Below are 18,523 nucleotides of genomic sequence, written 5' to 3' on the forward strand. Positions count from 1 at the left end.
TAAAAAAATTACATCTTTTTAGTAAATACTAAGTCATTAAAATAAATTTGAATTCAAATAAATAACATGCAATTCGTTAAATCTATTAAAAACGTGCTATAGTATAATTCGTGGTATGAATCAAAAATCGTCGAATAAATTCATAATATATAAATTCGTGAAAAAAAAGCGCTTTCGATAAAATAGTAAAATAGAGATCTATCGACAAAGACTACTCACTTCTGCCTAACTTATGCTCTCTCTGGTTATTTCAGTTTCAGTTTTTAAAAGCGCTATATGTTGAGCCCCCTGAGCTAGATTTGGCATGTGACATTTTTAGCGGCAATCATTGGTCGATTTTCTAGCGTTGCCATTCGGGGAGTTGTAATGAGGCTTATTTTGGTCGCCGTGGAAGAGAAATATATATAGAGATTACAGTTCTTGGTATGATAAATGTTAAAACAAACTTTTATTTAATTTCTTTATTTATGTTCCTAATCATTTTCAAATATTTTTGAATATGAAATTTAAAGTTAATTAAAAAATGTTCACAATTTTTTCAATAAATGGGACAGCAATTCTAAGCTTGTCACTCTAAAAAAATGTCAACTTAAAACATCTAAGTTCTAAAATATAAGCAAGCGCAGTTTCCGCTTTTTTTTCTCTTTTTTTTTTCGTCAGCGGAAATTAAACAGTGCTTAGCCAGGAAATGAAGTTCTTTCAATCTTCAATAATAATTTCTGACTCCATGGGGATTTTAAAATTATTTCTGAAAAAAAGTAATTCGGTAATAAAAAATCGCTTTCAAAAATTCTGTGTGTCAAAACTGAAAACCATGATTTTGATATTGAATTAATAAAACTATTATTAAATTAATTAATGAAATAATTCAATAGTTTATAATAATAATAATAATTTAATAATGGAACTTAAACTAAAATATAAAGTTCTGTTTTCCAACAAAAGTCAATACATTTGCCATCACAAGTAATAATACATTTTGTTGGAAAATTTAATTTTTTAAAATAATTTTTTAAATTTCTACTTAAATACGTATTATTGCTGTTTGTTCTTTCTTTTAAGGAAAACCAAGCTGTAAATAATAGATACTCAAATTTCGCGAAACATTCTCCGTTATTGACGAAACAGTTCCTGGCATATGCTCCCAGCAAAAAATTCGTAAAGTGGCTAAATAATTCTATTGTCACTTCTTCGAAGAAACGAATTTCGTCAAATTTAAAGAAATATTTTGTCACTCTATTAATAAAAATCCACTCAATTAAAAAAAAAAACAATCCTCGTAGTATATCTAACTTTTCCAATATTCAACATTTAGGTGGATCAATGTAGCCCTAATAACACAATGACATATTTAACAGAGAAATAAATTACATCCATGCCAAAAGCGGGATTCGAGCCCGGGAGCTTCCTGCTACGAGACCAATTCCCTGATCACCATGCAGTCCGATCAGCTTGTTTCCGGCATTTTGTTTTCGATAGTTGGTTCTTTATTCAAGTTTCGTCATTCTTGTTAACAATCTTCCACTATGCACTACGATGAGGTTTCGAGTTGATTCTTATATATACGACGAAAATGTTTCGAAACATTTTCATTTTTATATTTGAAAGTTCGTGTTTTGTCACAAATCAAGTAATTTCGAGACGAAATGATTTTTAAAATTAGTGAGATACAGTTCAAGTATTGTTGATTCGTTAAAAGTTAAAATTTTATTTCTAAGAGAGCGGCATTCACTTTTGTCAACAAAAAACAATATTATATTATTTTTTATATCTTTTAAATTTTGCTCAATTTCGGAAATTTTTGGGGGCACTTGGCATGGGTCTAATTCACATATTCTTTGGCCAAGGGCATGGGTCTCTCAGGCTATTTTACAAGTCAACAGTGTCAACGAATTTACTCCCAAAACGTCTATTTTCTGGCTATTTCTTGGAACATTCGTGCTCGACCCCTTACTCATCTCTGAAAGAAAACGTCTTATCTGAAGGACCACTTATGAATATTTTTTAAACTGAAAGACGTGCTAATTTATCATCTTGTCATATATAAACGAAACTAATATTAATTTCGCCTTTGTAGAAAATTGTGATTTTTTTTTGTGATATTTTTTCAATAATTTGATATTTTTTAAGTTATTCTTGAAGCCTGAAATTATGTCAGAAAATATCACCGGGCCATTTTTCATAATAAAACAAAGGTCAAATATTCAATCTCTTCTCAAAATATATCATTTTCTGATGTATGACGTTACCTAGGTAACTGTCAGTATACATGGGACGTGGGTATTCATTAACTGTACATTGACAGAATTCGCCATTAATGAATTGACAGTACTTGTCATTAATAAATCGGCAGTCATTAATGAATCAATTCTGATGAACTCTGCCTTATTTATCATTATTTTGAAAATTAGTTTCAAAAGCTCTAACCAATATATTTCAATTAACCAGTGTTCTCCAATGGACTCTTAAAAAAAATGCTTAAATAAATATTTATGCAGAGTAATTATTACAATTAGGCGTTATTGTCATCATTATTAAAAGTAATATTTACGTCGATAAGTATGGTAAACCACTAGCAATTGCTTTTTCAGAAATTAAAAGGAGTTCTCACAATATTAACTCAAGTTTTCAAAGAAATTCGAAACTGCAGTAAATCAATTGTGTCATAACACTTTTCTCGAAGAGATGGCGTTATCAAAGAAATAAAAACTGCAGTAACATTATAATTTTAGTATCAATAACACTTATCTTGAAGAGTTGAGCATTTTAAAAATAAATAAGTAGATAAGAGCTGCACTAACACTATAATATCAGACACTTATCTTGAGTTGAGATATAAGGCAAAATGCAAAATTTGAACGAAATCGGTCGAATAGTTCCTGAGAAATCGAATTTTTAAGTATCTGGATTTTTTGAAATGCTTAGGTTTTATACCTAATTTATGAACAATTTTACACCTTACATTTATGAAATACGAATAATTTTGAAATAAAATAATCTGAAATAATAAATAATTATTAAAACTAATTTTTTCATGCATTACCGTTGTATAAACAAGTTTTATAATTGAGTGCAAAATGTTTTTATTCTCATAAAAAAAATGTCAAGTTGTAGTGAAATACATAAAAAGTAAAATTAACATTAAGGGATCGAAACTTTGGCTCGCTCTCCTGACCAAACTATGGACTACCCAGATTGCGGCTACCCACTATATTTTTGTGTCTGAATTCGTAACTTAGAATATCATCTGCTCTAATTAATTAGCATATTTGAAGTCACCCCCTTTAACAATTAAGATTGAGTACTAAAACGTGAAGAATCATTGTGAAAGAATATAGAATGTGTCACTTAAGAGAATTGATATTTGACGGGCTTGGTTTACTCGCTATCGAATGGAAAGAACGGTTGCTAATGTAAATAAATGCCACGTTTCAACAACCAATGAGGATCGAGATACCCACACTACGTCACTTGAATATGTATCACATTGTTCTTAGATTCGGGCGATAACTAGCTAAAATGCAACTTTTTAAAGTGCCTGAAGATAACAGGAGATAATACCCACTTCAGTTAAATGTAATTGCGCAAGTTTTAAAGTAAAAGTTCTAACACATCACAGTCTTGTATTTATCAATTACTTGATGATATCGTGTTCGCATATGCTTCCTTTTATTCGCAAAAGAGAATTGTAGATTATATTCTCATATCTTCAGCATAACATGACTTGCCCAATATTTTTCTTTTATTTACCTATCTTTAGAAGTGACAAATACAAAAACAAATATTCTAGAACAAGCGAATTGAAATGAGTAAATTGATAGAGTTATTGCTGCTTTATTTACTTAATGCGATAAACATCACCTAACTTATATTCTTGTAGTTTTTCTTTCGTATCTTGGCTGCGACTGCAAGGCAAGCATCGTGCTTGGACGTCTTTTGAATTGATTTGTTTTTAATTTCTCAAAGTTCTTGTTGAATATCTATTATTATATTCCTCATTAAAAAGAACGCGGTGACACTTTTATCTTACCTAAAATTTGAAATTCAGCCTGATTCTTATTAATTTTTTATTGCAAATTAGATATTATTTTACCTATAAAGCTCGATTAATAAATTCCAAAGGATATTTCTGTATTAGCGGTCGTGCAAAGTAAGTAAATTTATTCATTTTGATATAGACACTTAATTGATAACTAAAAGAATTTTTAAATTTCATAAAATTTTGTAAACATTTTTGTTTATAACTTAGTGTTAGTTTATAACTTTGTCTAGTATAATTGCATGTAGTTAAAGGTATTTATCTATTTTTCCAATAAAGGAAAAATACACGTTTTGAAAGTTAATGCAGTCTGAACTTTTTATTCACAAAGTTAGGTTCGTAGTGAATATTTAATTTTTTATGAGTCTTCAGAAAAATAATCAGATTTAAGTTTTATCCCAAATGAATCGGAAACAAAATCTGTGTTAAATACAAGAAAAATGGCTGTTTGGAATCATTCAATTGTATATTTTTATGTTACATTATTTTGTTCAAGAAAAAAAAATGATCGCAAAGCATAATCAACAGATTCTAAGACATACAAAAATTCGTCATTTAGAGCTATATGCAGAAAAGTCTCGTTCGTAATCATAGCGAATGGATAAATCAGTCCAAAACTGATTTAAGCATTAATCTAATGCGAAGATCAAGACAAGATATTATCGATCGTCAATCTTTATTGTTTTAGATTTAATGATCAGAGTTTTTACATCTCTAACTTCTTTAAATCAAACTATTTTTTGTGAATCACTAAGTTCAACGTTCTTCTTATTTTTATTTCAGTATAAATAATTCATTTGCTTTACATAAAACTTATTAAGATTAAATTGTCGAAAGCTTTGGCTCGAGATTAAATTTGTTTTCCCTAATGTCAATGTTCCTAAATGCTTCACATCTGCACNACATCCATGCCCAGAGCGGGATTCGAACTCGCAGCCTATGGCTTCACAGTCAGGCACGATAACCGCTCGGCCACCTGACCGGCTATCAACGGATTCTAATGCATACTAAAATTCGTCATTTAGCTATATGCAGAATGCAAAAAAGTCTCGTTCGTAATCGTAGCGAATGGATAAATCAGTCAAAGACTGATTTAAGCATTAATCTAAAACGAATATCAAGACAAGATATTATCGATCGTCAATCTTTATTGGTTTGGATTTAATGATCAGAGTTTTTACATCTCTAACTTCTTTAAATCAAACTATTTTGGGTGAATCACTAAGTTCAACGTTCTTCCTATTTTTATTTCAGTATAAATAATTCATTTGCTTTACATAAAACTTATTAAGATTAAATTGTCGAAAGCTTTGGCTCGAGATAAAATTTGTTTCCCTTAATGTCAATGTTCCTTAATGCTTCACGTTTTAAAATTACTTGTTAAAATTAGCTTACACATTTTGCATGAAAAACTGTTAAATTTTCATTACATAATATTTAAAACAACGAAAATGTCTTGGTATTTTATATGCTGTTAAAAATAATTAAAGTCTTAAATAGGGTACTTGCATTTCAAAAAAAATAAATAAATAAATAATACCAGGTACCCGCACATGTTACCTATGACATGAGCGCCAGCTGATCGTTTATAAGCAAAATGGCGTGTTTAAGTTGAGTTAAGTTTCTCCACATAAGTTAGAATGTTAATTAACGTGAAGTTAATTAAATACAGCACCGTATCGCTCGTCGAATTTCTTGAAATTTAATTCCTTCTCTAAGTCTTTTACTTAACTTAGATTAATTATTTGTTTATGCATTTTATTGTAACCGTGATATATTTTTCTTTTGTGTACCTGGCAACTTCGATGCATAATTAGTTTGTTTATGTTCTCCATGGCTTCGTGTTTGTCTTTGTTTTAAGCAAGAAATATGTAGTGTAAGAATCGAAATCTTTGTGAAAGAATATAGAATGTGTCATTTAAAAGAATTGATACTTGACTGGCTTGGCTTACTCGAAATAAAATAGAAAGAACAGTTGCTAATGTAAAAAAATTCCACGTTCCAACAACCAATCAGAATCGAGATACCCACACTACGCCACTTGCAGGCATCCCATTGTAAATCTGAAAACTATTTCAAAATCATCATTTAAAAAATTGCTTGCTTAAATAATTATGTTCTTTTTCTATTTTTAAGGCCTTATTTTTTAATTGAAATTATTTCACTTTACGAAACAGGCAGAATATCGTTTTTACCGATTTGATAACGTGAAAATACATAAAATATTTATTGAAATAATTTTTTCACACAAATTTCAATTACTTTGTTAATAAAATTTTGTAATTTTGTTTCACATTCGTATTAATAATTTGTCAAAATTAGTTTCCAAATTTTACACTACTCGTGAATTGTCATTAAATAATAATTAAAACAACGAAAATGTCTCGCAATATTGTATTTTATTTTTTTGAAGAAAAGCTTCAAGTTGTAAAACAGAAAACAATTACCAAAATATAATTTATGGAATCGTTAGTTTAATCGATTCTATTAATGAATCTATAAATCAATATGGAATCTTTTATATGATAATGTTCTTTTCTCTCTCTTTAAAGCATCATTTTGTATTAAAGTAAGACGAATTAAAATACTTCTTGATTTAAAAATTCTCCTCTTGAAATCTTTCTCTTTTAAGACATACAAGTTGTAAACGGTTTCAAAATTGCAAAGGTAAAAAAATGTTTTTTAACGTAAACTTTACGGTCAATAGGAAGAACAGATTGCTGTCGGTTATTTAACCGTAATTTTTGAAGGAAAATTTTAACAGTGTAGAGTGTATACAAAACTTTTTAATTTTGATTTCGGTCTTGCATTAGATTACGAATGTATTATAAATATGGAACTTGTTGAAAGTGAAATTCTTTTTAATGAAGGGAATACTGAATTTTTTATATAGTGAACTATGTATATTGAAATGTGTTTTATTAAAGTTTTTTTTTTCCTTTGTGTATTATAGCGTGACTACCACTATGAATTTACGGAATGTGATGAGAGTGGTGGAAGATGGAGAGTATCTGTCCCCAAACCAGGGACATGCGTGGGTGGTGCTCCCAATCCTCCAACGCGCGTAAATGACTGCCGTAAGTATTCAGGAAATGCAATGATATATCAATTTCTTGTTAAATTTTTTTATCCTTATAATTGTATTTTATTTGAATTTATGTAAATACAGGAATTAGAAGACAAATGAGGAATACGGTTCCTCGGTAATTCCATCAGGCTTCTGATAGAATCTCTGATGGAATGCCGGGTAATTTCACTGCCTTTATTATTGCGAATAATTTTCAATTATTGCGAATAATTTTTATTTATCAAAAATAATCGATTATTTTCAATAATTTATCTAAAATTTCTGGTCAAAATCAGAGTGATCAAAATCACTCTGATGAAGAGAAATGCAGTTTATGTCGATGAAAGTTGATTCTGCGGAGGGAAAAAGAAAACGAATTTAAAGGTTTGAGATTGCTCAGGAGCTAGCATACTGCTGAAACCGTAAAAATAAATATATACATGAATATCACAAGCATTTATTTACATCCCCCCAAAAATTTAAAAAGCGAAATTTATAATTTTTTATGATGAGAAAAAATAAAGTTTGAAAATCGGATTGGACAAGAACAGTTTTTCTTCGAAATTTCTCTCCAATTAGTGCTTCCTCAGTAGACTTTTGCGACCCTCAGTAGACAAACTTACAGACTTTTGCGTACCCTTTCTAAATTTTTCACAACGCTGTGTACCATTAATAAAAAAATGAATGCAATTTTTTTAAAATATGTTTATTGTTCTTTTTTGTTTCAAAGCTTTGTTAATAAGTTTATTTGCATCTGTGAGAAGGATGATTATTTTTGCTGTGATAAAAAAATTGCACGAAAATTAAAAATCACAACTAGCTGTTGACACCACTAAATTGAATGTTAACTCTGCAAAAAATAGCTAATAGAAAAATACGTAATCGTAAATTTTCATGGCTAGCTTTGTTTATAATTAAAATTTTTGTTTGTTGCAAGATAATTCGCATAAGAACGCGTACCCCCGTTAAAATGTTCCCGTACCCCTGGGGGTACGCGTACCACACTTTGGGAAACACTGCTAATCAATACTTCCGTCGTTTCTTTCTATTCGTCTTTTCTATGCTTATACAAGAATCGTTTTCCTCCTGCATGGCTCATCTTCAATGTGTAATAACTTTCGGTGAGAACAAATTTTCCACGTTATTCATTTTTCAAAAACTTGGTAATTCTCAAAATACAACAGATGGTGATCAACTCACCATTTTTTGAAAAAAGGACAAAAATCGTTCTTCCCCATTGGTCTTCATTTATTAATTTCAAATGTAATAAATATGCCATTGAGACCATTCTTCAAGTTTTTTTTTAATTCTTTAGTTCATGTTATGCTAAATACATTTCCTCAGTTTTGTTTGCAAAATAATATCAAATTTGCTTTCTATGAATAAGTTAAAGAAATGTAAAATTGAAGGAAATTTTGGAGTCAAAACTCCCTACGGTTTTAATGTGTCTAAGAGCCCCTAAATTTCTAAATCTGTTTCTGTATTTTTAAAATATAAACTCTTGTTATATATAAACTATATTTATGTTATGTATAATATAAACTCTGTTTAAAATTAGAAAATACACATAATTATGTACACAGTAAGTGATATTAAAAATAAAGTTTTTTTTTTAATAAAAAAAGCTAAATCAAATGTATTTTGTATAATCAAAGAAATACAATCATTCGGTAGACTTATAGCAAACAAATAAAATTTAGTTTGTCTCTGAATTTATTTTGAAAATCAAAATTAGCCATTTCGACTTTTTAGTACATTTGTGACATCATATACTTTATTGTACTTTTTATTACATTTAAAACAAATATAAATATTTCTGTTTTCCTTCCTTTCAAGTTTAAAAAGGAGGCAAATAAATAATTACTTTTCATTGACAGGAATATCTTGCGATGCTGGAACATACTTTAATCGAACAACTTTAGAATGTTTATCGTGTCCTCCAGGAACATTTTCCCTAGGTGGGGGAGTGAAATTCGATTCCTGGGATCACCTGCCTCCCGGATTCCATGTTTCTGTAGAATCGTTTGAAAGCAGTTTTCGCCTCTTGCACAATTTCGTATCGGAATCTGGAGTGGGAGTGAATTGCTCTGAGTAAGTGAAAATAATAACTATTGGAATGCTCTTTTCTGAAAGAAAGAATTCTATTTGCAGAACTTTAATCAATAGAATCTTTCAAAGAAAGACTGTTGTCTTTTAAAAGATGAAGACAAAGCCTTCTAATACACCCGAATATTGTTTAAAATTTTATTGGAACTTTAAAATAATTTTTCTAAATCTAATCTCATCGATAAAATTTTTGTTTGTTTTGATAAACGCTAGTTATAAATTAAAGTTACAAAGCAGAAGCCGGGTGGTGGAAATAATAATAATAAAACATTATTTTTATTATTTATTAAATAGCCATTTTAGAATTATAAAGAATTTATTATTATTATAATATTCCATTTCATAATATTAAAAAACACATTGTAATAATATTATTGAATTGGAAAATTGGACTTAGCATTGGAGGTACATTTCTTTTCTCTGACATGGGTAGAGCTGAGTTTTCGGAAAATGTAAATTAAGTATAAATTTTTCCATGATGTTTTTTTTTTTTTAATTCCATTTCCAAAATGTTTACACTTTAAAATAAATAACAGAATTAAGAAGCAATATTTTAATAATATTCTTTCAACATTCCAGTTTCATGCACGACATATTCCAGATTTGCCTATATGCAGGAGAAAGAATACCCACTGCTTTTTTCCCAGAAAATATCATTAATACAATAAGGATAAATCTTATAATTAATAAAAGGAATAAACGAAATTGTTTCGAAAAAAGTTCTTTTATTGTGAAAAATTTTAACAAGCAGTTTTCAATTTTAAAATCAGGCATTTGTAATTTTAAAATAAAGAACCTCACACAAATAAAATTGTATTCCAGACACGACATATTTCAGATTTGCTAATATGCAGGAGAAAGAATGCCCGTGCTATTTTTTAAAGAAAATATCATTAATACATTAACGATACAACTCATAATAAATAAAAGCAGTAAAAGAAATATTGTTTGAGGAAAAGTTCTTTCGTTCTAAGAAACGGTAATGTATTTTAGCAAGTAATTTGCAATTTTAAAATGCTAAGAATCTCATACAAATAGAATCATATTCCAGATTTGCTAATATGCAGGAAAAAGAATGCCCGTGATTTTTCAAACAAAACGTAATTGATACAATTAAGATATTACTTATAAAAATTAAATAAAATAAAAAAATTATTGGGAAAAATTTCTATTGTCTCAAAAAACGGTAATAACAAGTAATTTGTAATTTTAGAATACTAAGAACCTAACACAAATATAATATTCCAGATTTTCTAAAATGCAGGAGAAAGAATACCCGTACTATTTTTCAAACAAAACGTAATTGATACAATAAAGATACTACTTATAAAAATTAAAGGAAAGAAAATAATAATTGTGAAAAAAGCAATTTTGTTGTAGAAAACAATACTATGTTTTAACAAGTAGTTTTTAATTTTAAAATTCTGAGAACCTACCCCAAATAATTGTTTGCAATATTTCAATTCCTTATTACAGTGTGCATTGACAATTTATATTGTACTTCGTCTTTCATTAAAGTCTAGCAATTTCTTAATCATTATTTATGAACAATTAATTATATATTAATTAATTATATATTAATTAATATTATATTAGTTTATAATATGCAATTAACTTCTCGTGCAATCTATCTTGAATTGCTAAAATTCTTTTTTGCAATATAATGAAAGCATTTCTATATTCGAAAATTACAATTAATTTATGCCTAGGTTCGGATGGAAACCAACAAAGTCATTTATATCTTCCCATGGTGGTCCATGTGCAGCAACCCTCACGTATTCTGTGGAATTGGTCAAGCCGGGAGTATTATCCTATACTTATCAATACACTGATCCTTCCATTTTATTCAATTTCGAGGTAAATAGTATACTTTCTCTATTATTATTTCAAATATATAAAAAAATAGTGTAGCAATTGGATTCTTGACAGTAAAATGAAATCTTATTGTATATTATTTGCGAATTGATATGTAATTGATATGTAAAAAAATTGGTGAATTTTTTTTTCTTCTTTTACTGAGGTTTTACTTTTTATAGTTTCGGTCAATGCTATATAGTTCAAATAATCAAAAGTATTTTTTTTTTTTTCAAAATACACATAAAGTGCTTATTTTGATTTCATCTTTAACTTCCTATAATTTATTTATTTGTCTGATTTGTATATTGATAGATAATGTAATAAAGTTACAGTTTATATTTTTAACGCTCTGAGAGATAAAAAAAAAAAAACTTTTTTTTAAATTTTTTTTCTCCATTTTTTCACTTAAAGTTTTTTTTTATTTATTTATTTTACCCAAACAGTTATTAAACGAAAAATTAGTAGAAAAAGGATTCTGATGATGAAATTATTTTTTTTCTTTTACCAGTTAAATCATCCAAAAGGTTACCTATAAGATTGCGTAATTTTAATTTCTTCTACCCATACGTACATAATTTTGTGCACCAAAAATTACAAAGTTGGAAAGCAATAATAATAAAGGTTGAGAATTTTAAACACAATTTCTAATTAAAACAACATCGAACTATTTTAAAATTTTTACTTCATAAATATTATGTAATCACTATTAAGTTTTTTCTTATGTTTTAACGTTAACAAAACATTAGGTATAAACATTGTTTATGAATTATATATTGGTAAAAATTGTTTATTCTTAGTAGCATGTGGTTTCACTCTATTTTATTATGCTAATAAAAAGTAAGTATAAAGCTTGAAGATTCGTTTTAAAGAATTATTTTTGTAACAGGCTCAAAATGATCAGTGTCAATCAATCGAAGACGTTGAAAAGTATAAATGGCCCCGTACAACCGAAGAAGCTAAATGGAGAACGTCAACGGTACATATTATATTTTATTTCATTTAAAATTATTTTTAATGGTTTGTGTCACAAAATATGAATTAAGTTATCCAAAGATGGAATAATTACACATAATGTAATCACAAACGAATAATAATCCAATGTAATTAGCTGAAAAACAATTCATTGATTTTTTTTTTCTTCAGCTCCAGAGTTTTTTCAACTCGGTAAAAACTTTCTATTTTAATGTTTCGTTGTTTAGAAAACGAAACAAAATTTAATAACAAACAAGAAAACGTAACAAAATTTAATAGCAAACAAGAAAACGAAACTCTTTAAATGTATTGCGCCACACCCACTTTTTGTTTCGTTTTGACACATTCAGTTCAGTTCTTAATGTATTTAAATTACTTGACTTACTATTTCAAGTAACTTCTACTTCTACTACTATCATATGTTTGTATATGCGCGAATATTTTTTGGTTTCATTATTCATTCTTGCGTTTAACTTATAATATAAAGATCTATCTGGCTTGATTTTTGATTTAGGTATTAAATTGCCGACTTTTTAAGAAGAAATAAAACTGAAAATTGAAAGTTAGAATGTTACGTAAATTGCGGAGCAATAAAATCAACGGAATAACGAAATTTTTTGACGTCTTTTTGTGAAGGTACTAAGAAATTCTCCTTTAAACAAAGAATTTTTCACATCAAGTGAATGATAAATGTAAAAAAAGGAAAGAAAGAATGATTTTTGCAGTGATTGTTCTAAATTTTCTGTCGCGAACGTTAATTTTCACATTTTTGACTTACAGAAATAACCAATATACAACATTCGTAATATTAGTTTTACGAAATGCAATATATTGAACTTTCTATATGATCAAAATGTAATATATTTATAATTTGATTGAGGTTTACAAGATCTTCTGTTAAACATTCGACATGTTAATCCTTCAGCCTTTTTTTTTTTTTTTTTTTGAATAAAATAACAAGATTAGAATGTTATTATTTTTTTCATTACAGGTACAATTGAAAGCTGGGTTAAATGTTCTTTATTGGAAAACTGTTGGAATGGGTTTTTCGGAGAAAATGCGGAAGCCCAAGCCAATACGCATTAAGAAAATTGAAATAAGTGGTAATGTATGATGTATTTTTAATAATGCTGAAATTTATTGTAACTATTGAAATTCATTATAGTTCATTTAAAAAGAAAAAAAAGTTAACTTCTAAAATTTTATTTCAGTTATATTTTTGAAATTTACGTTCTTTTCATTCATACAGGTTTATATTATTCCTTTAGTGAAAAATAAGAATTTTTCAATAGCTCTATTCATGTAAAATTTTTATTTAATAATTATTATTTAGCACAGCATCTATCCTATATTTAAGGCAGACTTAACATAAAAAACTTGTCAAAATTTGATCAAACATTTGAAATACTAACAATTGTTTATTTTTTAATATCGTAAGGTATCTTTTTTTATTATTTAGAATTGGCATTTTTATAATTAAATGCCTGTCATTCTAATTTTTTTTTTAAATCCTTATATTGTTGTACACAAATCCACATATTGGTTGGTGCTTGTAACTTGTTGGCTTTTCTCACTTTAATTTTTGAAGTTTGTCCATTGACTGTATGTTTTGTTTATACTATAAATTTTGGTCAGATGCTGTTAATTTTACCTAGATTATCTCTGTTTTAAAAGCAATTTGTTTTAAACTATTGTTATTTAATATATTTTTAGTAATATTTACAAAATCTGAGTGTAATTTTATTTATAAACTGAACAAATGGATCCAGTTAGATCTGAAAATTTAAATTTTCAGTTAGTAGTCAGTGACCGATTTATTCTCTGAACTTATTGGCTTTAAACCTAATGAGAACTGATATTTATTAATCTTTTTAATTTTATCGCCACTTTTTCCAAAGTTTTTTTTTAAATTTGCTTGTATTAAATTATATTTTTAAAAAAATCATTTTAGAAATAATCTATGGCTATAAAAAGTTGTCAAAAAAAAAAATATATAAGTATGTGATGAAATTTAATTAAACATACTTACTATGAAGAACTTTATAGAAAAATATTCAAATATACCTATTGTTAAAGAACTCGTTTTGCACAGGAATCTTTTCCTCTCTAATTAAAGGATTCAGAAAAATCAAAATATTAATTATCTTGATCGAAATATTAAATTTGCCATTTTAATGAAAATTCTGTTTTTCCAGAGTCTGTCTGCATTGATGTACTTTTATCATTAAATGAAGTGACTGGTTGCTTATTTAATTAAAGTCGCCCCCTTTTTTTTGTTGACTCCCATTGTTAGGAATAATTGTTTTCAGGTCTAGCTTCAATTACAAAAAAGTTAATAACAATTTATTGAAAATTGATGTTAAGAAATAGTTTGATGAAGTTACTTTGAATATTTATTTTCTCTAGATTTATTGTCATGGCCTTTTTAACTACTACTACAAATGTTTAATTTATCAATTTTTTTTCTTAATTATAAAAAGAAATCATTTTAATCTTCAAGAAAACTGTTGTTAATTTGTTAGTAAAGACATTTATTGATGCAATATGATCATTAATTATTACAGGAGTTGCATATACATCTGAATGTTCTCCTTGTGCATCGGGATCTTACAGTAGTTTAGGTTCAAAACTCTGCACGCCATGTCCCGAAAATACTTATTCTGTATCGGGGTCTTCCGATTGTTCTTCCTGTGATTCAGTGACACAGTATTCTCGTAAGTATAAAGATTTAAGGTATACAGTATACTCTCGATTTCTCGAAGTCGAGAGAATGTCAGGAACCAAAGGGTCAGAGGATTTTTTAGCTTAGCCCCCTCACTTTTTCTAAAAGATGGTGGCACAGCCCTTCTAAAATTACAATTTTTTCCTTCAATATTCGTGTAATTTAATTTACAATTAAAAATAAAACAGGTATTTTTTTTTTGTTTCTGATTTTTAAAAAAAATTTCTTTAATTCAAGTGAGCTCTAACATTTCCTTGGAGAAAATTGCTGCCAAATAATCCCCTACTGATCCTCCGCAAAGGAAATATATATCTCTATTCCTGCCCGATGGGAAAATTCCCACAAAAAACAAAGGGGGGAAATATCTTACTTTTAATTAACGCATGATTGAGCCAAAAATATATTTAAGGACAGGATGTGAATTTAAAAGTGTGAGAAAGTGTTTCGATTAGAATAATAAAATAAAAAAGGAATAACATGAAAAGATTAATTGAAGCTTTTTATGTTACACACACATATATATATAGTATATGCACACACACATAGAGAAGATGCAGGGTGGGGAGAGAGCCCCCCCCCCTTGTTGAGATACTTCTGCAGTCGCTGAATTTTGAGGTAGCAAGTTTTCGAGATTTTTTTTAAATTTACTCTGAAATATTACTCTAAAAGATAGTCATGATACAGGAGAATAACTTTATTATACAGGGGAATAATAAATATGTTTGTATTGATAGTTGTCTATGTACAACAATGATAATTTTATTTTTAAAAGTAAGATGTAAATAATTATGCATTAAATAGAAAATAATTGGCTTACAATAAATTTACATATCGATTTTTGTGAAAAAAATTCAACACAGCAAGGTTTTGACTAAGAAACTCTTCGACATAGGAATTCAAATTAACATTAATTGGATATACAATGCCAAGGGGAAAAATATTTTTTTCACATAACAAGGTTTTTGAATTGAGAGTATACTATATTTGTATTTACATTTTACCTTTAAGTAAAATTTTAAATACCATTATGTGTTTAGGCAGCAGTTTTATGCATTTTATAGTTAAAAAGTTTCTTTTTTCTAAGAGCATTACTATTTTCAACCAGAGTAATTTATTAAAATTGTTTATTTGTATTGTTTTTTTCTTCCTATTTTGTCAATGAAGACAGTATATTTTATAAAGAAAATTAGTTAGTAACCAATAGTTATATAGCATATAAATTAAGTTATATCTTAGTCACTTTGACTGAACTTCTTTTGAGCAAACACAAATATGTATACATATCATATTTATATGTTGCAAAACTATGTATCCATACATAACATAAATAAAGTCATTAAAAATATTAATCCATTATTAAAATGTAATACAAGATACTCCATTAAAAATTATGTGTCTGTTTAGAAAATGTAATGAAAGAAACTCCATTAAAAATATGTCTCTGTTTAGAAAATGTAATGTAAAAAACTCCACTAAAAGTATGTCTCTGCTAAGAAAATGTAATGTAAAAAACTCCATTAAAATCTGTCTTCATTCGTTTTTCAAATTTATTTTTTGCTTCAAACTAGTCCTTTTGATTGTAAACTCTCACCCATTGTTCAATATATTTGTGTCTTAAAAATGTATTTTTTTTATCCTTAATCTCTGGAGTAGTTTGTTAGTCTAACATTTTTATTCAAAGAAAAAATGTAATGGCTTACTGTTTTGCATTTACAGAAAAAAAAGGAATTATAATTCACTAAATTAAGTTGATAAATAATTTTAGTTTTTTAATAATTTTATAAGAATAGTTTCTTGTCTTCTTTTAAGTAGAGCTTATGGCAGCAAGAAGAAACTTGCCATTCCCAGCTTAATTCTCTAAGCAACAAGTTTATCTAGAATAATTACATTATTTATTTATATTTCCATCAGATAAATAGTAAATTGTTTTCTAAGTTATAAAGGTAAAAATTTAAACAAAAGTGCAAAAAAAAAAAAATTCTGAACTTTTCTAAATTAAATTTTTTTTATATGTTAACTGTTGAAACAGTTATTCCATTTGTCTGTTTTGTACTTTATTACAGCCATTTGTTTGTTTTGTACTTTATTATATTTTTGCACTTCTATTTATCTTTTGTAACAGCTAGAGGTTCCTCAAAATGTCTGGATCGACCACCCTGCAGGAAACAAGATTACTATGAAGTACACACTCCATGTGATGAAATGAAGACAACACAATTGATCTACAAGTGGGTTGAACCAAAAATCTGTCGGGATGATGTTCCGGATTCTGTCTCTCTCCCCATTTATTCTGATAGAATTCCTTGTCCACCCTGTAATCCAGGCATGGAATATGCTAACCAATCTATGTGTGCTTTCTGTGAGAAAGATCATTTCTCCGATGGATCTGAACGTAATTATGTTTTTCAACTCTTTTTTTTTATGCAATAAACTGGGCTGGGATGATGACTTAAACCTATGCAAAAAAAAAAAACTCTGTAAAATCCACCAAAGATAAGATCAACATGTAATTTAAGGATGAAATAAAATGTAAGTCATTGCTTGATAAATGGGAATTTATTAATATTTAGTTGCATTTTTTATTAATATTTAATCTGCTAATATCGCGATGCGTACTCACACAATTTAAAAATCGTACATCCCAATTCTTATTCATGAGACTTAAAAGTCTAATTTTGCAGTTTGTGTTTGCGCGTTTTCAAAATCTAATGTCGCAATTTGTATGAAATTCAATATCGTAATTGATATTTACACGGTTGTAATTTCATGCATCGATTTTTGTTTTTGTACGTGATTTAGAAACTATGTATCGATATTCATATTTACACGGTCTAAATATTCTGTGCATTATGATTTGTATTTAGGCGATTTAAAAATTCAATATCGCAAATTTGTATTTTCGTGGTTTTAAAATCCAATATTGTGGTTCTTGTAAGAAGTAAGATTTTTCTTGAATTAATTACTATAAAGAAAGGTTTGATATTCTTTATTAGTAGGTAATTTAATTATAAATACTAGTTCAGAAAACTATGTTAAATATGAAACATGATTGGTATATAAATTGATATCTTGATATCAATTTTTTGCACCTGAAACTTTCAGGGTTTTTCTTTTTATGTCCCAATCACCCCTGGTATTTTTATTTATTAAAATTTCAAAGTACTTTGTAAATTTGTGTAATTTTTCATTGATTTTTTTTCAGCTTGCAGACCTTGTCCACCTTCCACAGCTCCTAACTATGGACTATTTTTCCAATGGTGGCCTGAAATACCTCCTGGCATGTATTCAAGATGCATGAGTTTAGAAGGTACTATTTATTCAGAATGCAATTGATGTGATACCTAATTACAAGGTGCTATTGAAATTAGTATATGAAGTGATTCCCGACTTAATCCCAAAATAACTTTTTGATGAAATGTACTTGAATGTAAAAGTTTCAGATACTAGATATTAAGTGCTGGGATAGCCTGGCGTTTGGCCCATGTTTTAGAGCTCACGAGTTCGATCATTGTTAGCCGAAGGCTCCACATGTAGTAAATGGTGACTGGTGCATGTTAAAACTGTCGGGTCCCAAAGTCCCTCCATGTTCCCATACCAAATCATGCCTCTAAGGATACTGAATTGGAGATTGATTGCTCTCTCAGGTCAAAGTTACGATCTGCGGATATGTGAATGGGTCTGCCCTATAAAGAGGCTGTGTGGCTGAAGTCATATTTTTGGCCATAGATGACGCCACTGAAAAACAAGAAGCTTACCCTCT

At 28.1% G+C, this 18,523-nt stretch overlaps 1 protein-coding gene across 2 annotated transcripts in view; it reads left to right on the forward strand.

Annotated features, from left to right (window-relative positions):
• LOC107441090 (endosome/lysosome-associated apoptosis and autophagy regulator family member 2) overlaps positions 1-18,523 on the forward strand; it is a 66,360-nt gene that overhangs the window by 26,676 nt on the left and 21,161 nt on the right. For both annotated transcript variants that reach the window (XM_043039662.2, XM_043039663.2), the window contains exons 2-9: positions 6,993-7,116; positions 8,984-9,197; positions 10,922-11,069; positions 11,956-12,045; positions 13,033-13,144; positions 14,606-14,755; positions 16,886-17,155; positions 17,966-18,070. In XM_043039662.2, coding sequence (XP_042895596.1) covers positions 6,993-7,116; positions 8,984-9,197; positions 10,922-11,069; positions 11,956-12,045; positions 13,033-13,144; positions 14,606-14,755; positions 16,886-17,155; positions 17,966-18,070 — 1,213 coding nt within the window. The remainder of the gene's footprint in view (positions 1-6,992; positions 7,117-8,983; positions 9,198-10,921; positions 11,070-11,955; positions 12,046-13,032; positions 13,145-14,605; positions 14,756-16,885; positions 17,156-17,965; positions 18,071-18,523) is intronic.

This window comes from Parasteatoda tepidariorum, chromosome 5 (genome assembly GCF_043381705.1).
Source record: "Parasteatoda tepidariorum isolate YZ-2023 chromosome 5, CAS_Ptep_4.0, whole genome shotgun sequence".
Lineage (NCBI taxonomy): Eukaryota > Metazoa > Arthropoda > Arachnida > Araneae > Theridiidae > Parasteatoda > Parasteatoda tepidariorum.